The following is a 25,838-nucleotide window of genomic DNA, read 5'->3' as shown; positions in this document are numbered from 1 at the left end:
TCATGCGTATTTCATTGTACTTTTGTTGTAACTGCATTCTTTTGATTATGTTTTGTGCACATGAAATTTTTGGTCGAACTGAAAAAGGTTGAGAACCACTGATTTGAGAAGGGCATTTTATTATCTGCTATTTGGAACAATTCGATTGTGCAAATTCACGCAATTCAGAAACTACAAGGAATATACGACACAGGGCTGGGCAGGTGGTTAAAAAATCACAATGGCTCTGTCACTAGCTCGTCATTTTTTATGTCAGAGCTATGCTCCATCTCAGACTCTGTAGTCACTTTTTATTATGATTAAGTGATAGGAACCCATCTCCCCCTATAGAAGTAACAGTTAGTTGAGATTTCAAAGATCTGCAGGGTAAATTGAATGTTGGTCGTAGCTCTTTCTAGAGGACGACGACGTCGTATTTAAGATGGCTCGATGTAATGGTATAACATATGTTCGATGTGACTTATTGTGCTCCACTCGAATCTGGTACTCATGTAGCATGTGAACCAAGATGCAGACATAAGAACGTAGTATGTGTACCAGGTTAGCCATAATTTCAGGTACAAATACTACGGGAGTCCCCTGGCTAGCCCCGAATTCCTAATAGAACTAAAATGAGGAAAAGTGGAATAAAATGTGCTAACCCTAACCTGGGACAAATACTACGTTCCGGTATCCGCCATCTTGGTTCACATACTACGTGAGCTCTTCGAAACTTTTATACGCATCGCTAACAAAAAGATATGATATCTAAATTTATATGTTGGGAGAAGATAGTGATAAGATGACATAACCATTTGAGGATACACGGCCTTGAGTAGGGTATTGGGAACAGTCAACAGATATTGTTTTAGATATCGGCGCGGCGGTGTGGCTCAACGGGCTAAGCGTTAGGAATACGCTCGCCACCGCACCTCTAATTACTCTGCGTGGGTCCGCAGGTTCGAATCCCATGTAGGGATGGTTATGTGCGAGAGGATTGCTGGACTCCTCGCCGTCGTTGGGTGGTTCACGTAACCGCTGGTCGGTTACGGCTTCCTCCACCACCAAGTCCATGCTTCCGAAAACAAACAATACAGTAAAAACTAATCCCATACCCGACTTGGAATGGTAACCGGACGAGAGGCCGTGGTTCGCCATATGGATAAGCCGTCTTATCGGCTTTCCTCTCCCCCGGGATAAATATGTAAATCCTATCCTATCCTATCCTAGATGGCCCACAGAGATTCATCAACCAAACTCAATACTCATCAAAATGCAATGAAGCACAGTAAAAAAATATATATATATTTTGAATTCAGATAATTCAACATTTTCGCAATACCACACAAGTTCAAAAACAGCATGCTGAATCGCTCTACCAAGTAAAAAAAAACAAAAATACTTATTTGCTAGTCTATGCCAACTGGGGGATTTTAGTGTAACAGCGCATTAGCAGAAGACGAAACATAAATGTTTCAACTTAGTTTCTAATAGAAATGAGATGTAATGACCCTGTCTGACTAGCAGCATGGAAAAGTTGAATAATAAAATAGGACGGAAAACATTCTTACAAAGTGAGTAATAAACCTAAAACTTGGCACAATTCCTAAAGTAGCAGCAAGACAAGCAAAAAAAAGTATCTAACATAATAATTTATGATCTTAAACGAGTACAGATTATAACAAAAATCTTGAAGTGAAAAAAAAAACAGTTTCAGCTTTCTCAAAATTTTGTGAAAATACCGACTCATACAGGGTGCACTACTTTAAACACAAGATAATAAGTTCACCATAGTCGAAATCTACAGTATTTCTGATTGGGTTCATTTAACCTATCATGATGGGGTATAAAGGAAGAGTTGCATTGACGAGCTGAGAGATTTAATGTATATTGATGGAATGCCCATGCCATCCATCTAGCTCCAATTTATATGAAGATATCAATACGAAATCAGAACACAATATACATGGAGAATTTAAATAACAGCCACAAACTAGATAGCGATCGGAGACCGCCACCTTATCGATCTTCCGCACGTTCAACATTTTACTCGACATCAACCTCGCTTACGTGAGATATAGCGTAACATACAAAAGTGTCTAACAGACAAATAGCCTACCTATTAACATATTTACCAATCGAGATCGATGAGTAATGAAGTATTTGATCTATATTAAAGGTGGCCGACACGTCGATCGAATACTTAGCAAGCCATGAATTGTACTCATTCATTTTTATGTGTGAATCTATCAGTCGATCACATCGTATTGCGAATATTTTAGTCGATCCCAGTTGAAAATATGTTGGCCACCCATGATCTATAGCAATAAATCTCCAATTCAACTTTGAATTTCTCCAATCCAATCCAATTCAAATTTGAAGCCACATCACCCTTCCGCCGAGCTGCAATTTTATACCATATATACTATTATGTATGATAAAAAAAACACTTAAAACAATTTTTTGCAATATTGTGATCATGAAAATTTTGTTCTAAAAATACGAGCTAATCGTTGGGTCCTCTCATCGGAATAGTCTTTTGGCATTGGCGGAATTTTTTTCAATTTGCGTGGGGACGCAGCACCTTTCTCAATTGTATTTTGTTGACTTTCTTGATCAACATCTTGTGAGCATTCCTTTTTCTTCAGAAGATCATGCTACAAAATTATAATATTAGTAATGAAATACCAATCATAATATTATAATGTAATATTATATAGTATACAGATTGTATTCTTTGTTATACATTGAATCATAGGCAATATGTGGGTTATACAAACAAATATTTACATACAAGCATTAGAATGAACCTTAAACAGGTTCTCAGTACCCACACGAACATCTGGGATTAGTAAAAAGAAAAACCACTATGACCATAGACATAAGAATGAGACTTTACGAAAAAAAGTAATCGATAAAGGTAGACTCAGAATCCTACCTTATGCTTTAGTGTTGCCTCTTGTAAAGCTCGCATTGAAGCCTCAAGATCTCGCGTGGGTGGAAAAAAGCTTGGAAACAGTTGTTTTTGGCCTGCTGACTTTTCTTGGGAACATACATTGGGAGGCACATTTTCATCGTTTTCGCATTTAATCGGTTTAGAATCAGAATTATTTTCATTGACAATCACTTGATTCTGAAAATCAGATTTTTCATTTTCATTTAGGTCAGAGTAATTAGGACTTGGCTTTTTATCAGGTTTTTCTTTGTCATCATCTAATTTTTCTTCATTTATGAAATGATCTTCTGTTTCGTTAGGAATAGAAGCATTCTCTGATTGAAATGGAACGAAATTCTCATCGCGTTGTTCATCTTCTTGATCTGAACCTGATTGATCTCTGTCACTGCTACTTTCTGAGTCATGTTCTGAAGACGACTTTGGAACTATATTTTCAATTTGAGTAACATGCTCAACTGGAGTAGATTCTTTCTCAGAGTCACTCAGTGAAACCATAGTTTGAATTTGAGTTTGACTACCATCAGAAAGAGTAAATGTATCATTTTGAGTAGCATCCTCAAGTTGAGGAGAAATTTCAGTAGAATTCTTTTTATCAGGTTCATGCTTTCCATTCTTTGATCGAGGTTTGATAGAGTGATCTTGATCGTCATCATCTGAACTGAAACCGCTGATGCGTAAAGTTGACCCTGACAGCCATAAACTTGTTTCATCTAACACACTACGGCCTTCAGAACGGGCTGGAGTTAAAGCCGACGGCTCTGGTTGGAAAAAATGAGTTCCTTGAGAGGCTAACGCTTTATGGGGAGGCTTTTTGGAAGATGATTCGAATCGTGGAGAAGAAATTTCACGATTTTCCTTCTGTTCTAATGACTTGGGTTGAAAATCGCTGCACATGCTTTCATTTAAACTTCTCGGCTGAACAAACTCAACATCTGGATTTGCTTCGTTGTCACTCAGAGCTCTCTCATCAAATTGATGCGTTTTTTGAGGTTCGTAAAGAGATAAATGAACAGTTTTCCTCTGTGTTTCGTCCAAATCATCACGCTGATTTTCTTTATTAATATCAGATGTTGAACGGCTTGAAATTGTTGACTTTGAACTCTCAGATGAAATTTCCGATTTTGATTTGCTTTGACGAACAATTTCCAATTCAGGTAACGCATCAAAACTTTCTGTTCTATTTGGATGTAACGTAAGAATCGTTTCTCCTCGTGGATTAGGCATATCTGTTGAAGACATACATAATGGGAATTCAGCATTAGGTGGAGAGAAATTGCCTATTCCAGAAGTTACAGGAATACTCTGATCATTAAACAATTGATTTACCATAGTTGGATTCGAATTTATATTGTCGTTTTGAACTTTAGGTTGCGTTTCTTCATGTTTGTCCACAAAAGGTGAAGCGTTTTGTGTAAAACCAGCCGCTCTTCTGTTTTCGAACCTCGTTTTTATTTCTTCCAATTCTTTGATCTGTTTTTCTAAAGTATTGACAAGACAAGCTTGCTGCCTATCTGAACTTGTATATCTAAACATAGACGCTGAGGGACCTTGATGAAAACTTAAATTTTGAGTAAAATCCTGAGAAAACTTTGTTGAAAGTTTGTCACGTTTTTTGAGAAATTTGTTTTCTTCAGAATCTGTCATCTTACAAGTTGTTCCAACTGTTTGTGCAGAACTTTGTAAACCAGGAAAATACATACTCCCAGAAGGTGTTTGCACTGGTACGTCTATTGGTGCTTGGTGTAAAAAATTAACCCCTTTCGTACTCAAAGTAGACAAAGTTGTGGACGTAGGAAAATGACTTTTTTGACTTGATATATTGGATCTTGCTGTATCTGGTTGGGTCAATGCGAAAGACGTAGACGGGGTGACAGCTACTTTTAATTGTCCCTGACACTGTCCATGTATATCCAGAACATTGTACCACCCATTGACATCTCTGAATCCAGCTCTGAGAACGGATAAGTCGACGGTTGCAAACCCAAGCATTCTATCAGTAACCAATAACTCTGTTGTTATTTCTGCTGCATCAGCGGTTTTCAGATCACCAGATTCTTCGTTTTCTGTTATCAAATACATTCGATCTCGATGCCATACTTTTAAAAGCAAAGCTCCATCAGATCCTGTTAAAAGTTGTTTTGATAAAACAACTTCCTTGCTCTCATTCCAACAGGGTGATGACGCACCCAAAGAAACTTTTGTTGCCATGGTAATCATTTTTAAACCTTCAGGAGTATTTGAACTGTACGATTCATCAACAACATCATATGAAACAAAACAATTCGGTTCTCTCATTGAATCAGTCTCAAAATCGCCAACTTGTGGCAAATGCATTGCTCTTTCAATTGTGACGTTAGCAGAAAACACGATATCATTATTTTGCCTCTCTTGAGCGGGTGGAACAATATTCTCTACATCAGACAACTGTTCACAATCATCCTCTGAAATGCTTTGCCTTTTAATGGGGTCTGGAATAGGGTCAACAACGTCCCCAGGCCTCGTACTGATATAAACTCTCATTTGTCCAGATCCAAGATCATCTATGCCAGCTTTAAATAAATCGAAAGATCCACTAATATGTTGCTCACGCTGTAAATCCGCTATAGTACACAAATCTATAAAACACGAACCCAAAAGTTTATCCGAATCTAGCGGTCTTGATTTCTTCGCCCCTTTCGTACGAGTCAACCAAATTTGTAGCTCCAATTTTTCTTCACGTAAATACCAGTTCAAAGGGCGTGACCTTTTACAGACAAATGATTTTTTGTGAGCGATCCTCGCTGAAGTCAAATTCTCAAACCTTGCACCAATAGAATGTGGTTGTTTCGAGCTTAACGGACTCAATGATGATGTAACCGAATCGTGATCAAAAAATTTATATCTGAGGTAGACGTTTGCGTTTCTATCGATACTCGTTCGACCGTGAAGCAATATTTCGTTTTGGGGAAGCCATGCATTTGTTACCGTAACGGCAAATGTGACACAATCAGTTCCAGTAACATCATCAATTACGTTATCATTCAAAAGTTTTGTTTCAAAATGAGGTAGAATCCATTTATTTGCTTTTGCTGCTTTTACTACCAGGTCAAGATCATTTTGACAACTGAAGTTGATTGAAATTTCCAATCCACCAACTGTTACAGACTTGTCGCCATGGCTACGATGTCGCTTGGCAGGTTTAAGAGCAAACCAAGAATGCAAACCTGAAAAATTTGGGAGTTATTGTTAAACAGGCTTGCTTTCCTATACTTCTTTGGGGTTGTAATTTCTATCTTATAACGAAGATAAATTAATGCCCATCATTAGTAAGTTTAAAATAATCATATCAAGTTCAAATTTTCCAACCAGAAGAAAGCAATCGTATGCGAGTTATTAAAAAAAACACACAGTTTCACAGGTAAAGGGAAAACGCGGGAACCGAAGTCAATGGTGAGAAAAATCACTGTTACTTATTAAGCAAAGTGTTACCTTCAAGTATTCACTAACCAAAATTCCACACCAGAATAGTACTTGTTCAGTTAGTCTTAAAAACCAGTTTACATATTCGAGTCCAATTCATATTTTAAACTAACAACTTTTATTTTTAAGTATACCTTACCTGTTGTCTTATGCAATAAACTTCTCATTGGTACAGCTAGACTACAAAGTAATGTATCAACACATTTCCCTTCTTCAGGATCTTCTGGCCTGTGGAAAATGAGAAAAAAATATAATCAAATATTTATGTAATATTTAAAAAATCAAGCATGTCGAGTCAAAATGGCTATCTACAGCTCTGGTTTTAGAAGCTCTTAGTTTTCTTTTTTCAGTGCGTGTGCATGACCTTGCTATGAGCAAATTCTCTCAAATGAAAATATTTCTAATACGACTTACCTGTGCCAAACTGAGAGTTCAATTTCTCCTGATATCATCAACTCAGCCAGAGATATAGGTGTTATATCTTGATGAAATGACACAAGAGGACAAGCAATTTCTAAATGGTGTTGATATTCAGGCACAAAGCTTTGCACAACAATCCGAGACCTCCTCGTTTCCTTCAAAAAGATTTTACAATTCGTTATAATATAGCGTTATTGTTTTTAAATTAAAATTATAATTTTAAATATTAATTAGTATGTCGAAATACCTCATCAGGAAGAAACGATGGTTTGATTTCGACATATGTATTCACACCGATGTCTGCACAATTCTTCAAATCACCATCATTGCTATGACGACTAGCTAAGACTGCTGCTGCTTTAAGACCACATGCTCTCAGCAACCCCACCTGGAGGATAACTGGTTTTGTAAATTTGGCAGCAGACTGCATGGATTTCAGTGTTGTACCTGTGAAATCATCAAAACTTAATACCATAACCTGGTAATTTTGGCAAACAAAAAACAAATAATTTGTAAAAAAAAGTGATAAGTAAGCATTACACACCTGAAGTATTATACTTTACGTGGACTTCCAATCTTCCTGCTGATTGATCATTTGATTGATGTTCTGGATCCACAAACTCCAATGGAATATGGAAAGTCTGCTCAGAGACTTTTTTGGTTGTCATAGAAACAAGAGCACTGACTTTTGCAATTGGAAGCATTCCCTGAAAGTGATAGAAAGTCATATGATACACATTTAAAAAAAAAATTAGAATATAAAAAAGAAGTGCTCTCTCTCTGGCTGGTATCATATTTTGAAGCAATATTCACCAAAGAGTACTCCAGTAGTGTGTACCAGGTTAAGGTTAGGCCATAATTTTATTCCGATTTTCCCTATTTTAGTTCTATTACGAGTCGGGGACTGTCGACTGTTAGCCAAGTGAATATACCCCCTGCCCATAGGCTTCCATCCCTTTACACAACTTGATGTAAAGTAGGCAAACAAAATTAGTTACCTTCATATTGGTACACACACTTCTGGAGTGCCCACCATGTCATTAAAAAGTTTAAAGGAATAGCTAAATTTGAATAAATTAGTACTCCGAGTACATTCTGAAATAATCTTTTCGAATATAAAATATTGAATAAATATTCTGAAATGAGTCTGTTCCACAAGAAAAATTCAATTGACAAAAGACAAAGACGAACATTGTTTTAATTAGTATTCTCTATTTCATTTTGTCAGAAGTTACTAAGTTTCTTTCTTTCATAAGATAATAAATACCTAAAAACGATATTTTAAAATGAAAATATTTTATTCCTAAAATCAAGGAATTACTATACCAAATATAACCAATTTCGAATGTAGTCAAATACACAATTCGCTTTGGATATCCCTGAATAAGCTAATGTTAAAAATCTAGACAAAATGATCTGACACTTTTCAATTATATTTTTCTTATATTCCAACACTTATTATCATGACCAACCCCAACTATCAATAGAACAAGCAAAAACAAGTACAGAGAAAATTGTACCAAAAGTGCCAGTTCATTTTGAACGCTGTGCATCTTGTAGTTAACCTGATATCCTGCATGAAAGTTATCCTGTGGCAAATAATTGAAACAGGTTCACTAAAATTTCTAAAGCTTCCTCAGTTTATGAACTATCGAGATTCGAGACAAAAGACAGCTTGTTCAAAGGAATATTTTCCTCTGTGAAGGGTAGCATTTTCTGAATTTCAATATTCGACTTTGTTGAGGAGTAAATAACGAAAAATTATAAAAAAAAATGGAAAATCGGCATGTTTTGTCTTTCTTCTATGGATACGAAATATCTATTTGGACTTTAGGCAAAACGCACATTACCAGGGTGACAGCATAACTCGCGTGAAAAATTTCAATCAAATCAGCCCAGTCAATGAGACTCTACGGCTAAACAGACAGATAGAACGACTGAGAATATGGGTTACCCAGAGCGGAAATCCAAAAAACGAGTAATTTGGCATAAATATGACAATTCCTATCTTGTTGACTCACTTTTGCTAGTAGCTGATCTCTCACATTAGGATGATAATATCTTGACCACAGTTCAAATGGGATACCACCACTCAGTGCATCGCTATAGCAACATGACAGTAAAATTCGCTGGAGAGGAACAGAAGGTGGTGGATGGAATGTATGTCGCCTCGAATCATTAAATGATGGATCAGGAATGCAAAGAGTTGCATCAGTACGATAGTTATGCATAGATGCCAGATCTGAAAATGAAATCGGAAAAGCTTGGTCGAAACGTTATTGAGCAAGGTATTCAAAAACAATATAAAAAATGGTAGGCTGAACTAGCAGTACTCCCGTAGTGTGTGTACCAGGTTGGGGCGAGGCCATAGGCCCATACTTTTATTCCAATTTTCCTTATTTTAGTTCTATTACGAGTTCGGCGACTGTCTGTGTTAGCCAAGTGCATATACCCCCTGCCCATAGGCTTCTGTCCCTTTACACAACTTGATGTGAAGTAGGCTTGCCGCAATATTGGTACACACACTTCCGAAATTGAGCCTGGCTTTTCAAAACAATATGAAAATGGTAAGCTGAAATAGCTTGTTTTTATGGATGTTGATAAAAAGATTTGAATACATTTTATCCATATCGGTATCAAAAGTATATTGTGTTTATAATTATAATTTTAATCACAGAATGAATATTACAACGGTACTATTTTAATAAAGAAAACGAGATTTCAATTGAAAATTTATTGCCATATATCATGATTTTTTCATAAATTCAATAAATATTATTCAAAATGAAATTAATTTCAAGACAAGTCCAGGATAACAACTACATAAATATGGTCATTTCTAAACTCCACAAACTAAAATATTAAAAATACACAAAGATCAAATATTTACTTGTATGGTCCTGCTATCACCTATGGCTAACATTTAGCTTAGATATAGAAATAAAACAAAAGGGCATAAATTCAGAAAGTGAGGTAGAAACTGTGTATATAACTTATCAATTTTGCACATTGATGTCAGTTATGCTTACTTGGTTGTTCATTACTATCATCATCGGTCTGATCATCTGAAGATTCTTGTGAACTTTTCTGAGTTGGGAATTGATATTGTATGAAACAGTCTGTTTCTCCCCACACCTGATAAGATAGATAAGTTTAGTTAGGTTCGTGTTTATATTGTGATGAGGGAAGATGATAATATGTCATAATCATATGGCGAGCCACGGCATCTCACTAGTTCATGTCAGGTATGAGAATAGTTAACCAGTTATTTGTGTCGGATAAATTTGATAGTGGAGGAAGTCGTAACTTCTAGAGGTTCCGGGAACCTCCCAACAACGGCAGGCGGTCAAGCAATTTTCTCGCACATAACTATCCCACATGAGATTAGAACCTGCAATCTCTCGCAGTGTAATGAGAGGCGCAATCCTAACGCTTAGCACAATGCGCCAAATGAGTGTGTTTCTGACATTACATAAATTTATCTGTATTCATGACAGTCCCAGTGTCATCAAAAATTAATTGTTAACAATTTGAATATTAATTCAATGCTTTTCAACCTTTCCACTCTTAGTTGCACACTTGCAGTCTTGATTGGGATAAGTTTAATAAAAGATAAAAAACTCTTAATTATTTCATATAAGCCTTGCTTCTCACCTGATTGTCAGCTGGTTTGAATCCATTTATTCTTACTACATTCACTTCAAATGTGTGTTGAACAGGACCAGCCATCTTGTGGCTTGACTTTGAATCATTTGTATCCTCAAGATGGTGCACTTTGACTCTCTTGTCTTGTAAATCATTTTTTATTTTTCGCAATGATGAAACCTAAATCATAATGCAAAGCACTTTGATAAAGATCATAGTTTAACCAAGGGGTGTGCAACCTGCGGCCATATGCGGCTCGCAGAGTGCCCATTTTGAATGATGTGCAGCCCGCGAAACTAGTTTTTAATTTAGTTTAATCTGGTACTTGCGAGTAATTCCAATCCCTTTGCATTGCAAAGCCTATACCTGAGCTTATGCGGAAGCGGAGTGAACAACATGAGATTAATAACCAAAATTTTTGTGCCCAAAACTACAAGAAAGCATATGATAAATGGAAGTGCGGCCCGCAGTTACACCTAGGTATTTGTATCTGCTCCTCATGTAGTAAAAGTTCCACAAACCTGGTTGAACCAAGAACTAGCCAAACCCCATGTATATAAACGCAGAACAAGTGTAACGCTGGCAACTTTTCCTCTATTTTTTAATAAATCAAGGATTTTGAAATGCAATACTGTATTTTCAAATGCTGTGAAGTAGAAAGCATTCACTGTATTTAATCGAGGAGTCATAAATTCAGGTTTTTCATAACTGGGAAAATTTTTCATCAAACTTTTGGACTTGCAAGCAATAGTTTACAGTATAAAAATTGTTTTTTAAAGTTTAGCCCAAGGTAATAAAAACAACTGAAAGTAAGCCCGTCTCTGGACTCCAAACTCAGAGCAGTCTACAGAAATTATTGACTTGGACTCAGCTCTGAACTCTAGTTTGAACAAAATCGACCCTAGCCTACAGTTTCAAGAAAATCAAATTTGGATAGCAAAAACTGAAACATATACAAGTTTTTTTTAAATTTTTGGTTGAGAATGCTTTGTTAACTTGATGCTTTTTGAGTTTGTCATAAATTTCGACTAGAGTATGTAATACTCGCCTACTCTATATTCCTACGGTCATCCACAAAATTTTAAATAGTCAATTCCAAAATTAGTAAATTCGATAATCAGAATTTGTGAAAACTCCTTTTTCCAATATCAGTTTTGGTGAACTAGGTTGGATAGAAATACCTGATGTATATTATATTATGAATACCTGCAGCTGAGTTCCTAACGCCAGAGTTACTTGCAAATGTCCACGTTCTTGTCCAGTGAAAAGATCTATGATAGGTACAGGTTCATCAACAGAGATCAGTGGATGTTGTGACTTGAGAACAACTCTGTAAATAATTTTTAGGTAAGTTTGAATTGGGATGGGATTTTTATATTTATCTCAGGGGAGAGGAAAGGTGACAAGATGGTTTAAATATGAGGCGAACCATGATATCGGGACCCGGTTTCCAGCCCATGTCGGGTATGGAAATGTTAGCCAGTTATTAGTTTCAGGTGCATGGCCTTGATGACGAAGGAAGTCAAAAATAACCAGTAGTTATTAGTTAGAATGACACTTTAGCAAATGTATACATTGCTACAGTTACTTTGTTTTGTGATTGTGATCTTCGAGCAAACTTCCATATAAGCATAATATTGTGTTGAAGTATGTGCTGTATCAGTATTCATATTAAAGTTGAACCTACCTTGTAATTTCTTCATCTTTTAGGCTTTGGTAAAAATGATGAGTCGACAATTTCACAAGTCCAAGTAGTTTATCAGAATGAGGTTTTGTTGATGTTATTTTAGTCCAAACTTCAACAATAACAAAATTGTTTTGCATTCTCGTCAAGAGTGCATTGTCGAGCTTCAGTGGTGAAATCTAAAATATGAATAATCAGTATTGTATAGAAGCCACTAGTCAGTTTTTTGTTTAGGATGCTTGGATTTGAAGGTGGAAGGACCCATAGCAGCAAATGAACCACAGTGGTTATGTGAACCACACTACGACGGGCAGTAGACCAGTATTCTCCTCGCATATTATACGGCATACCCCACAGGATTCGAACCTGGATTCCCTGCTGAAAAAAACAGTTTTTCAAGAAGTTGGATTAAACTGCAATGACACCCAAAACCAACTGAATCAGAATAACACCAGAAGCTGAAAATGTAGCCTGAGTGCGATGAAGATTGGTCTTTAACTTAATGAATGTAGAAAAAATGACCTGCACAAAATTAAATTTGGGATTTGTTTGTCCCCAAACCACAGGTGTCTTCTCACTTTCACCAGAAGTCAAAGATCGACACACGAGGGAGACATTGGGTGGATAAGAGCTGGTACCATCAGTTGGTGAAATTACAGTTGTCCCTGAGAAATGAAAATCACTCAATATATCACAATTGCAGAAGTGACTTCACAACTTACATAATCATAATAAACATGTCACTTGTTTAGCAGTGAAATTCAACATTGTGCAACGATTAAATCGCACTAAGCAATAAGCATAATACATGTGTGCAGTCACAACAACTGATTGAACTGCATAACACGAAGGAAACATCACTTCTGCTGCTACGCTTAAAATGAGGTAATTTGAATCAGGTGTTATTGCGAATTTGAAGCGAAACACAATTTGACGATTCCAGGCACCATTTGAAGTAGTTATTAATTAAGTAACAGACTAATTTAAATATTTTGAAGTACATTGTAAAATCCAGGCAGAAGATTAAAAAAAAAAAAAATAGCACCTGGTATATTTGTCCCTTCTTGTACCATGAGCATCATATATAACAAGGAGGTTGAAGGTGAAATTGCAATAGATGATTCTTGAACCTCAGCTGTGGTTGCATCTTGTTCATGTAGGTTCTGCGTTGAACAATTTGTTTATAATATGATTCTGGTAGTAGAATACTTTATTAATCAACCTTGTAGTTTTCTAGATCCACAACAAAATGACTTTTTACGCTTCAACTCTGAATAATTGATCGGGCCGCAATGGCCTAGCGCAGTGGTTCCCAACCAAAGGCCTGTGGCCCGCCAAGGGGGCTCTAGATTTTTTGGCCTTCCATATAAACTCCGCCAAGGGGGCCAAAGGATTGTAAATGTACAATCTGCTCGATAAAACCTTCTTCACCAATTCAAGTCCAACTACTTTATTTCAATGTTCAAGGATTAGAGGTAAGGGTGATTAAACCACATTAATGGCTTTCTTCTCCCATAAGTAAGAAAATATAAACCCTCCATAGAATATTTCAAATTTGAGTGTCATTGTTAGTATTCCGTGTTTTGATTGGAAGAAGACAGAAAAGAAAAATCAGAATAATATCAATCTGGCATCCGGTATCAAAATACTGTAATCCTATATCACACAAGGGTGCATCATTTCTAACCTGCTTTATGACAGTATCCGGAATAGATAATTCATTTACATTGTCAGGCACGATATTGCTTTCTTCTTTATTCTGAACAATCTCTGGCTTTCTCCAATCTCCAACCAATTCGATAGAAACCTGAAAAGGTGAAACGTTTGAACCAAAAAAGCAAGTTACTATAAGAATAACAGTGAAATATGGTAATTGACATAATGAAAGTATTTAGCCCAAGGATGGCCCAAACCGAATAGTAAACTATTTTTAATATTAACTTAATATAATTTAAGATTTTTTCGAATATAATTAAATGAAAGCTTATTCAGTCATACTATAAAACTTCCCCTCGAGGATTTCAAGATAAAGGGCGATTGTTGCGAATGTGCTCCTTGAAAGCTACAGTCAAAATATATGATTTTGTCATTTTCTGAAACCGTTTTTTTCAAGTTTTGCATTTTTGGTTCAAAGCCATTAAATTGATCAAAATGATATTTTTTATATTTTTTTTCTTAAATCAAGAAATCAGATATGATAAATTTGAATCAATTTCAATATTTGATTTGCTCCGGAGGTCATTTATACATACATTAAGGAAGGCAATAGTTCATTAGCTTCAAGATAGATTTGGATGGATAATAACTTACTTTCAAGGTTCCGCATGATTTTAAATTGTCTTTCACATTTAATTCATAAGTAAAGTCTACTTCAGTTGATGTTATGAGATTCTTGAGCAGGAGAGATGCAGAACCAACTGGTGAAGCCTTTAATAATGAACATTTATCAAAAATAGTAGATAAACTGTGTAAATATCGAATGAAAAATTATAATATAAAAAAATTAAAATATAGTGTGGTAGATTATACAACAACAAAAAAAGATATGCCAAACAACAAAAAAAAATACAACAAAAAAAGATAATTTTTTTTTTTGAAATTCATTGGGATTTTATACAGGAAGCCTTTTGCCCAATTTTATAGTGAGAAAAATTAAAAAATTAATTTTTCTTTGTTCTTATTGTGCTTGCAGTTCTCATACATTCAAAATTACAATTGTTATTACTTAAAAGTCAGGCAGAATTTTTCAGACACCCTGTATTGATAAGATCATAGGTGACTTTTGAGAGTTTGATATCGGAGTCACAGCCAGATTTGTATTTTTTAAACTTCCAAAAAAAAAAAAGATTTGTCAAAATTCATAAATATTCTCCATACGTGCAATGAATAGATCAAGAATGAGTTAGATCTAAGACAAATTGACTAACTGTGGAATTTGAAAATTCTAGATCCATAACTACAACAGCTTATTTTAGATATAGATCTCCTGTTATAATGAAATCATTACTATACATCACACTATACTATACAAGCAGTAAAAACATAAGAGCACTCAAAATATAATGAATCAATTACAAAATTTTTTCTTTAAAAATATCAGTGTATTCTAACATAGAAAGACGTTAGACACAATTGATAATTCCTATAGTTTAACATGACATTTTTCGTGCCTTTTTGTCTGAAGGTTTTCGACAGAAGACAAAGAATTCCAAATTTTCTTTCATCCATTGCTGCAAATTTTTTTCATTAAAATGGAGTTGGAAGTCACAACATTCATCAAAGACAATAATCGTCCCATCTGAAAATGAAACCCAGTTGAAACATTATTTAAAGCACTCAGTATAAGCAACAATAGACAAATACTTAGTTATTGAATTCTTTTCTATGAAATCTTTGTAACAAAACACACATATGATATAACAGTGAGTGAGGAAATTATTTTCGAAATAGGCAATAGGGGGAAAGAATTAGGTTAGTTTCCTATTTCAGACTTGCCAACAAATCCATTTTATAAGTAACAATACCTGCATCAACAAGCTTCCTTGATGCAACTCTAGTGACATCGTGTGAAGTTGTCATTGACGACGGATGATCACGTTGAAGATTTGATGCCTCAGGAAATCGAAATTCAACAAAATACGTTCTGTAAAAAAAAGGGGTAACACTTACTATATATAGCACTCAATAATATTGATTACTGCCGACTACTAGAAGTTGTTCAATAAATTCAGTAAAAAGGGACTGAATATCGAGCGTGAATAACATACAGCAGACAAACTCTATGACAGATGATTTCTCTTAGTTCTTCTACATTCAACTGATACTAGGAGTAAAGTAGTTCAGGTCTCTCATCAATTTGGATTTACTAACACACAATTTTTAATATAATTCTGTATAGTCTCAGAAGATTTGAAAAAAAATAAAATACAAAGATTGGTGATTGAGAAAATTTGAAAGTACCAAATATAAAAATAGAATTTATATCTTTATTGTACAACAAATCCTACTTCGGCCCACCCACTGTGGAAATTAAGATAATGGAATGTATGTGCTTTAAAATCTAATAAAACGAACTATTTTTAGGGGTATAAATACAAGTTCATTACCCATTTCTTCGTTTCCCTTTAGGTGATGGTACAGGAGGTTTTGATCCTTTTCCACGACCTTTTTTGAGTTTCGATTTGTTCGAAGCAAGAACATCAAGTTGATCGAGAGATAAAGTTTCAATGATGATTCGAACTTGATAAACTTTTGATAAATCTTGCAGTCTATTGACTGTAACTCCTCTGATTTGATTCGCAAGATCTTCAAATTTTCGATTTGATTTTTTAGGTGATTTATCAATATCAAAGCGAATCTAAATACATTAAATCAATCAATCAATAGAATTTGCATTTTTCAAAATGAAGATATGCTGTGTCAGTATTGGTTTGGATAAGGCGGTTATTTCAATCTGTGAAGTGAAGATAGATTTAGGTATGTTTTATTAGAGTTAGAGTTGCAATTCAGAATTTAATAAGACTGATGATGATAATCAAAGTTCAACAGTTCTACAATGTTCACAACAGCCTGTAAAGAAAGCTTGCATATCCAATAGTTTTTATTATGAAAATATGATTACTTTAATCTCAAGAGTTCAGTCAAAACAATTTTTTTAACTCAAAGGTGAGTGTCAATCCTTAATTTTTTTCCTAATTTCACAGCCCTGGTTTAAAGGTTTCAACAGAAGCCAAATATTCAATAGTACAGTTAAGTTTGGTAATGTTAATTTGAATTACTACGATAGAGAAGGTTAAAATTATTTGACAGGATTTTGTAACTTAGTATTAAATATTAACTGATACTAACTAATTTTATTAACTAATACTAACTAAATTATTAAATATTCATAACACTACTTTCAAAATATATCCAAAAGTTGGAGACGAGCCTTATTTCTCCACAAAATATTTGCATAAAAAATTCATTGTAAATTGTTTTCTCCCAATTTCCATTATAGCGATGAAAAGTATATGATTAGATAGAGTATCAATTTAGCACAAGAATGAAAAAGGGTTTGGTGATTATACACAAAATTTCAGTCCTGTACTGCTAGAATCCGCTAAGTCATTTACTACGAATAATGTCTATGCCTAACCAGCTTCGGTTGACTTTGCAATTGCTCAGTTCCATTTATTTCATGTTGTTTTTCTTGTTCTATTTCTCTCATCCTATCAGTCAGTTGTTTCGTACTGCTAGATGGATAATTAACCTGAAAAATATTGATGATTACATTTTTGAAAGAACTTGGTATATTCTGAAAATTTCGATTTTGTTATGCACACTTCAATAAAAGAAAAAATAATTATAAATTTCGATTTCCTATAAAGAAAATTTCCGAACATGAGAATCACATAAGTTTTGGATACAAGACAACATCGTCAAAACCACAAAGCAAAATCTCAATAACTGAAAAAAAAAATCATGAACTGATAATGTTACCTACCCCATTGTTATTATAAAACATTTGTTGAAGTAATGAATCGTCATAGAGAGGATTATCTTCTAACTCAGAAATCATACTGCTCAATGGTGATCCTGTGTGGGAGTCAAATCCAGAAAACATGGTGGAATGAACTCCGTTGAACTCATGTGAGCCGAATACAAGATTCACAAATCTCATGTCGAGATCTTGTCTGTAAAAAAACAATTAGGTTAAATTGTATTTTAAATATACCATACCCAATAAAGGAATTGCTTCATGAAAGTTTTTTCATAGCAAGATTGAAAAGCTTCAACCTTCAAGTACATGTAAAACGATCACTGATATAGCGTGGGATACGTTGACATGTAGCCACAATATTCTACTACTTTTGCTTGTAAATTTTATAAAAAATTCCAATCTAACCTTAAGTGTATTAACCGTACCATTTTGTGTATGTATATCACTTATAGCAGATTAAAAAAACTTTTTGACATGCCTAGGCATTATCCCTTTTTACAGCATTGTTTAGAAAAAAATGAATTGAATCATACAATATAGGTCATTTTTGTTTCATTCAATTTCAAATCAAGTTTGAATATTTTAATGGTCGACGGTCGGTGCATCATGCTAATAGTTAAAAACACACTTGCCATTGTATCTCTGATTACCCTGTTTAAGCTCACAGGTTTGAATCTTGTGAGGAATGATTATGTGCGACATGATTGCTAGACGTCTTATTGCTATAGGGTAGTTTATTTCAGTCGGTTGCGGCTTCTTCCACCACCAAGTTCATGCCTCCCCTAAATCAATTAACTGGTTAACAAATCCACACCCGACATGGACTGTAACCAAAGAATAGGGCATGGTTTGCCATATAATCAAGCCGTCTTATCCACTTTCTTCCCACTGGAATAAATATGAAAATTTTATCCAAATATTACCGTTGCTCTTTAACAGGAGTCATTTTCATTGGTTTTAGATTTTGAGAAACTGGAAAAGCTGGTTCAGTTGCTTTTTGTGTTGTAGGTTCAAAATTAGGATATTCTGAAGTCTGGAAATAAGGATGATATAAAGAAGTAAATAACTGACATCTTTATAACTCATCAGAGCCAAGCCTTGAAGTCTGCACTTGGGGTTCAACCATAATAGTGTTGCAGCAAGGATTGCCAAAACCGAATAATCTACTATTTTAAATGCATTCTGAAATTTTGTTTTTGAATATTAAATATATATTCTGAATTGGGCCAGAAAAGTTGCAAGAAAGTTGAGATGAACAATAATTTATTTGGTTTTGAAAATGTAACAATGTATATATATATCAGAGATGGTCGAAATAGAACATTTCACTATTTTGAATACATTCTAAGAAAATATTTTCGAATATGAAATATCGAATAGAATTCTAAATGGACGCATATTCATATGGAAAATTACACAAGTCACAAGATCTTCATGTGGATCATATATAAAACGATACAAATATAAAAGTCCTCTTTTCCTCTGTGTTGTTTAGTATCAGTTGAGATATCGTACATTTTGTATATCAAGACAGCTCAGCTTGTCTGACGGCTCAAATTCCTAATTTTAAATAAAAATGTAATAAACTATTCCTAAATTCAAAATTTACAATATCGATATAACGAGTTCCGAATGTATTCAAATAGTTGATACATTTTGGACATCCTTGTTATATATAAAATGAGGTTCCATTACATTTGAACCCACGTACATTTGAACCCATGACAATTGCACCTGTATGCTATTGCACCTATGGAATTTTTTTTGTTTCACGGATAGTTAAACCCATACTAACCCTAACCCATGGGTTTTAGCACCCGCATATAGATTGAACCCGTGGATATACACATGGGTTCAAATGTACGTGGGTTCAAATGTACGGTCACCATAAAATGAGCATGGGCAAGTCCATAATTCATAGATAGTTACATCATTACCATATTTCGCTTCATGTGTTCTGCTGGTTTGATCATTGTTGGAGCTTCAGTGAAATTTTCCAATGAATTAAACCTTGGTTTGTTGACTGAGTCAGGATCAAGTTGACTTTGTAACATGTCTTCTCTTAATCTGTTTCCTCTTTGTAACAGAGCTTAAAATAAACAAAACTTTGTTTAGAAAATATAGTTCTGATATAATATATATATGTGTGAGAATGACAAATTATACTAAAATATTGTGTAAATTAGGAGGTGTAATCATTGGTGATCACTGTCTCATTCACAGCACATACCACTTATGGCATCCTGTGTTTGTGGTGTCACATCAACTTTCTGTTGATTTCCATCCTTGTTTTGGTCTATATGTACAGGTTTCATGCTTGATTTCTTTTGTGGAATATTTTCTGAAAAATTAAAGAAATAGAAATTTGTATTGGTAAAATTTCCGAGCAATTACCAATACTCGAAGTCAACCCGCAATCTATAGGAGCATACTATAAAGCCTATGAAATATTAAACTAAAACATATCTTAGTTTATTTGTTTGCTTGTACAGATTCAATTAAATTGCCCACAGGGGGTAAATAAAGTCCTGCTACAAACACAATTTTGTGATGAAGTAACTTCTCGACATATATTAACCTGGTTTTGTTTCATTTAAATCATAGTTTAATTAGGTTTTTTACCTTCATTTATGCACCTGCAGTAGTTAAAAAACATATAAATTGATAAATCAATATGCAAATTAGAACAAAATTTGCTTTTTAAACATCCTGTGGTTTAGGCAGAGGGAGACAATCGAAAAATGAAATTCGATTCTGGGAAAATTTACCAGAAAAACAAAGGCAGAAGACATCAAACAATAAAATTTAACAGGGTTTCGTTAAACCAGATATTGTCCGTAGCTGTCATGGGCAAACCACTGTAAATATTAGTAATGAAATACAACTTTTTAAGTCACACTTACATGGTCGGCCAGTCTAGGTGGACAAAATTTTTGGCCTTATCCAGAAACCTTGCCCTCCCCTGGTCCATAGTGATCTCGAATCAGATTTATAGCTCATTATTAAGCTACGGCTCAATATTTTAAATTATTATAAATTTATTTTACTCTCATCTTTGAACATCGATGAATTAAATTAAATATTCTTATCCAGTTACCTGTTCCATAAAAATCATGTCCATTCTGTTTCAACAAATCATCAATGCCCCTTGGCGTGGAAGAATCTATTGTTGAAGCTTTGATAAATAAATTCATAATCTTATTCTTGTTAGCATTGCAGTTCAATTTATTAAATGCATTATAATATTTCTATCATATATCGTAACTAACATTTTCCATTGTTATTCCTTCTTGCCAATCTATGTCATTTTGTTATAATTATGATGAAATTTGAAAAATTGGGAACATCTCTGGTTATTTTGGTTATTTGCCGGCGTGACTTTTGAGGATTCTATACATATTTATTGATGAAAAAATTCAAACCTTTTTTAATAGAAAGCGACTTTTTAGAAGCAACAGAAGAAGCGTTTGATTCAGTAGATTGACTTCGTCGCCGACTTTTTTTTCTTGAAGTTGATCTTTTTCTTTGTTTTCCAGTTTTACGACTTCTGAAATATACAATGGAATATTATTTTGTTTCTTAAAATGTTTTGAATATCGTTTTAAAAAATATACAGCTATGTTTTAAGCATCATTCACTCACCCTGTGCTACTGCTTCGTGACCTTGCTGATCCACGATTTGACCTTGAACCAACGCTTGATCCTCTTGATCTACTCCTGCGACCAATTTCACTCGGGGGGCGTGACCTTGAGTGAAAAAAATCATTCATATGAATTTTACATGAAAAAACTTTTAACTAACTTTAAAGGCGTCACAAATTGCAATTTTGTCTCACTGTTTTTGCCCCCAATGGTCATGGCTTTCCAAATATTTACATGTTTAGGGTATAACCTTAGTTTTGATGGGTGAAGCGCTCTTTTGGGCACCTATGCTGTTTAAGAGGAGTTTAAAAGTCCATTAACATATTAAAATTGGAAACGGTGATTTTGCAATTTTTTATTTACTTGTGAGGCACCAGGGATGGCCATAATGTAATACCTGTGATCAACTATTCTAAATACACTTTAAAATACAATTTTAAAATATGGGTTATTATGAACATATTCGAGATTGGTTATATGAAGAATAACTAAGATAAACAATGTTTCAATTCGTTTTTATTTGCATTGTGATATGAAATATGATCAATTTCAAACCAATTCAAAATTATGATTTGTTTTGTACATCGCTATGGTTTGTTACCTTGAAGACATTGAAGTATCCGTTCCTGTTTCTGTTACGGGTTCATAAATATCTTCCAATGGTTTAAATCGAATATGTATATGCAATTCTCCAATTTTACGAGAAGACGGAGATATTATGGGGAAATAGTCATGGATTGGATTGGAAGAAGACAATGAAGCAACTTTAGGAATCTGCGAAAAAAAAACAATAAAAAAGAACACTTTTTTTAGAAATAGAAATGACAAACAATCTGAGGGTCTTGTGTAGTTTCATACCTCAAGTACTTCTAGTAGGCATAGCGTAACAACTTATGCATATATCAATCCTACCGCCCACCTGACTGCATCATCCAAAAACTACGCCACTACGACATCACAGTGACATAATAATGCCTTTCAAACTACACAAAATATCATCCAAGACGCTCAGATGTTCACCCAAAACTAAGCAAACCATTTTTCTCATCGCAACGATCCCGATATAAGAGAGATCGTCGCCGTTAGTATACTTTGACAAGCTCTACGATATGATTGTGATGTCCTAGTGACGTAATTTTTGGATGGCGAAGTTATGTGGGGGTTAGGTTTGACATGTGCAAAACTCGTTATGCTATGCCCACTTGAAGTACAAAACTACACAAGACCTCAATCTGACAGCTGCTGACAACACAATACCTGAATTCTTCCTAAAGGAACGCTCTTCGGGCTTGTTAAAACTTCCAGTACAATGCTTCCCATATCCACAAAATAAGCACACATCTGCTTAGCCCCTGATCTCACACCAAATCGACATCTGCATTTAACAGGTCTGGGATTCTTGGAAGAAGCCGGCCTAGAAAATAAATAATACGTAACATTATTATCATTACATATGGAAAATAAAAGCTGATGGATATTTATAGCAAACAAGCAGATAAATGATCTTTTTATTTTAATACTAGGGTGGCAACTGACTCTGATGACCCCTAAAGGTCTTATCGTTGCCTCCCAGTCATGTACTAAAAACATCTGTTGTTTTCTTTGATATTTGTGTATGTGTGCATATATTGTTTTCTTGGTTTGACAAAACGAAATAAACTCTTTCTCTAACACAGAAGAATGTTTAAGTCGTAAACTTGACTTGTTCAGAAATGGCATCCATGTGTCGAGCAACACTGCTCTTGATAAGCTGACTCTGATTAACACATAATCCAAATACTAAAAATATAAAGAGCAATCAAAATAGTCTTACTTGAACAGAGTTCCATCGGACGTTTCTCCCCACCAACGTAGGCGAACATAGGCAGGTGATGCGGGTGGTACTTGAGCAGTAGCTGTTGATGACCAAACAATCTTTCCTATATCAACAACCAAAAAACATCGCAAATCACCTTGAACTAAAGGTGGCAGATCTGTCGATGGGAGAACTTCTTCAAAGCGAACTGAAAAAAAATTCAGATATATTGTTCTGTGAACAATGTTACTCTTCATTATCAGTTAGTTGACTACGGTACTATTGTTTATCTTATGAAAAACCCTATATCGGGGTTTCTCAAAATTTTGGGGCCGCAGACCCCTATATGTGAATCTTAGTTTTGACGGACACCCATTCTATGCCATATAAATTTTTATGCCACAACCAACAAGGAAGGATGATGTTTCATTTACAACACAAACGACATTATTGAGATGAATGAGGTTGTTTTTTACTGCACAATTTGTCAACTCTCAGAGCAATTTGTGACAAACAAACTCCTAGGTCCGATTCCACGACAATTCTCGACTTCTATTTTATCATAATGTTGGAAAAATTTGAAAATGCTGCCTCACACATGTGGGTCGTTGCAAAAGGCAATAAAATTTTAATTGCCTTTTCTAACAGCAATAGATATCCGTCCGCAATGCTCAACCAAAAAAAAGAAATGACTTTTTAAATGAAATCAATCATCAAGATCGATCACACTCTTTTTATATCGATGCGAACCCCTTGTGCAGTCATCACAGACTCCAGTTTGGGAAACCCTGCCCTATATTAAAGTTAATTGGGATATTAAGATTACATAAAGCTGTTGATGTTGACACTAGGATATTGGTATGATATTGTGACCAATGAGGAGCATGCCAAAACTGCCATGAAGATGTTAGTGCATGACATGGATTCATGACAGCAAAACGATTATTGCATTACATATAACCTATTAATCTGTGATAGCACGCAGGAAAATGGAAGTTATGCTATTTTGCATGCTCCTGTATTTCATTATAATATAGATAAGATTCCAGAAAATCTAGTTTGCCCAGATCTAGATCGAAATTTCTGTTTTTTAATAAGAGAGAAATTCGACTTCAATTTTTGATCAATGGTAAAGTATTTTTTTTCAATAATATTGTGGTCACTAATGTGGTCATTTGCTCAAGATGCGCCAATTTCTCCCATGACTGCATGAGAATCTAAGTATGATGTTCTGTAGTTCAAAGCAGCAGATAAATTATCAAAGACCGCATACGCAAATACGCAGTTTTAATGGATGACGTAAAATTTCAATTCTCGGCCATAGCAAATTTCAAGTAGACTAGAAAAACAGTACAGCAGTAGCCGAATTCAGTAATTTATGAATGTAAGAATTTCTTTTACTGCTGTACTGTATTATCCGATTCCTAAAATCTGAAAATATCGATCTTTTCCGAAAAGCAATAATTTTGAATTTTGTTCAATTCAAATTTTCTGAGCCTTCCAACAAATAGACAGCTGCCTGAGTGTAATGTGTACAGGGTTTTACCAAACAAACAAAAAATACAGATATAACAAATAAAGTTAATTTACCACTATCGATGTTTACTATTTGTTGTTATCTCGATACTACAGTACTAGATAATGACTATTTCATTGCAAGGATAAGCAACATGCAACAAACAGTTGAAACTTTTATTTACCTTTTCGTCTTCCTCTCGGTCGTCTTTCTCTTAATTCCGACATTTCATTTTATTACCAAATTTACTACAAGCATTATATCTGCGGCTGGAAGTCAATGATATTTATGGTAGCCTACAAGATATCTTGACAAGTAAACAAACTTTGCAATACAGCATATGAAAATCCAATCGAACCGCCACTTATTTGAAATAACAGAATTTCTGTGGAATGAGGAATTGCGCTACCAAGCGGAAACTATTATAAACAATAACGATGTAAAAAATTTCTCTGACCCTTGACCTTGGGAAAATATTCGCATACTTTACAAATTGTCATTGCACATTCATAATGTTGATTCAAAATATTCATTTATCTGCCAAGAGAAAGCGAATTTTAGTCTTGTCTATCGCAACTCGTGATGATGCATTTGATTTGGATGCAACTAAGCTAAAAATGCCACGATAGAATAACTTCGCGTTTGGCATTCCTCGGATGGGTCGCATTTTTGACGGCGCAGAATAATTAGATTGACAACAATGAACCAGCACTGAAGGAATATCAACAATTAAAAACCGAAATACGAAATTACATGGCAGCATAAAGGCAACATACGGACATCATAACAGAATCGAAAGGTGAATACATCAAGGATTGATTCAGATATTTTATTTTGTGACAAAGAGTATGATATTGAATTCGGACTGTCAGCAGATAGTCTGAATTTTCCGGGGGTCAAAGATCGGGGATACTGCTATATCTAGAAATTCCGCTTGAATAATAAATGAGTATTCAACTATATATGTGTAAATAGTTTGTAGTGTAACTTATGACCATATCAATGCGCAACATTTTTAAGCATCCATTTAATGGCATACTTTTGATTTGTTCTCTCTGTGTGTATACCTGTACTGTTTTAACAATGTTGGCCACGTCAATGTATCAATTAGGCCACAGACCTGCTCACGTGTGATTACTGTTTTTCCTGATAATTGCTTTTATGAGTGTCCGCACACCGAATTTTCCGCCATGGTTTTGCTTTCTGTTCATATATTATACCACTTAGGTCTATCACCTTTTCCGCAATGCCCAATCTAGC

At 34.7% G+C, this 25,838-nt stretch overlaps 1 protein-coding gene across 2 annotated transcripts; it reads right to left on the bottom strand.

The window, feature by feature from the left end:
* Positions 1 to 1,263: 1,263 nt before the first annotated feature.
* Positions 1,264 to 24,959, bottom strand: LOC120332172 (C2 domain-containing protein 3-like). 2 transcript variants are annotated; one of them, XM_078119132.1, is made up of 30 exons: positions 24,763 to 24,959; positions 23,081 to 23,270; positions 22,525 to 22,681; positions 21,869 to 22,041; positions 21,268 to 21,372; positions 21,048 to 21,172; positions 20,723 to 20,800; positions 19,856 to 19,966; positions 19,563 to 19,714; positions 18,549 to 18,658; positions 17,629 to 17,818; positions 17,281 to 17,394; positions 16,250 to 16,500; positions 15,668 to 15,786; positions 15,314 to 15,441; positions 14,454 to 14,570; positions 13,831 to 13,950; positions 13,189 to 13,306; positions 12,666 to 12,808; positions 12,147 to 12,322; positions 11,666 to 11,789; positions 10,469 to 10,639; positions 9,844 to 9,949; positions 8,836 to 9,056; positions 7,359 to 7,521; positions 7,062 to 7,261; positions 6,809 to 6,969; positions 6,534 to 6,622; positions 2,918 to 6,138; positions 1,264 to 2,636 (listed from the first exon to the last, which is right to left on the bottom strand). In XM_078119132.1, exons 1-30 carry the CDS (start codon positions 24,803 to 24,805, stop codon positions 2,457 to 2,459), a joined length of 7,356 nt encoding a protein of 2,451 aa, XP_077975258.1. In that variant the 5' UTR covers positions 24,806 to 24,959; the 3' UTR covers positions 1,264 to 2,456. The 2 variants fall into 2 exon arrangements, with proteins under 2 accessions (XP_077975258.1, XP_077975259.1); XM_078119133.1 differs by having other exon boundaries at positions 13,870 to 13,950.
* Between the last annotated feature and the right edge of the window lie 879 nt (positions 24,960 to 25,838).

Source organism: Styela clava, chromosome 13, assembly GCF_964204865.1.
Source record: "Styela clava chromosome 13, kaStyClav1.hap1.2, whole genome shotgun sequence".
Taxonomy (NCBI): Eukaryota; Metazoa; Chordata; class Ascidiacea; order Stolidobranchia; family Styelidae; genus Styela; species Styela clava.
This window is presented reverse-complemented; position numbering and strand designations above follow the sequence as displayed.

Excerpts from the sequence above, each read along its gene's own strand:
- LOC120332172 (XM_078119132.1), bottom strand. The coding sequence starts at position 24,805 with ATGTCGGAATTAAGAGAAAGACGACCGAGAGGAAGACGAAAAG. Across the intron at positions 20,801-21,047 it reads GTCGCTTTCTATTAAAAAAG|CTTCAACAATAGATTCTTCC; the intron begins GTTTGAATTTTT and ends TATTTATCAAAG. Across the intron at positions 12,323-12,665 it reads CCAAATTTAATTTTGTGCAG|ATTTCACCACTGAAGCTCGA; the intron begins GTCATTTTTTCT and ends TTCATATTTTAG.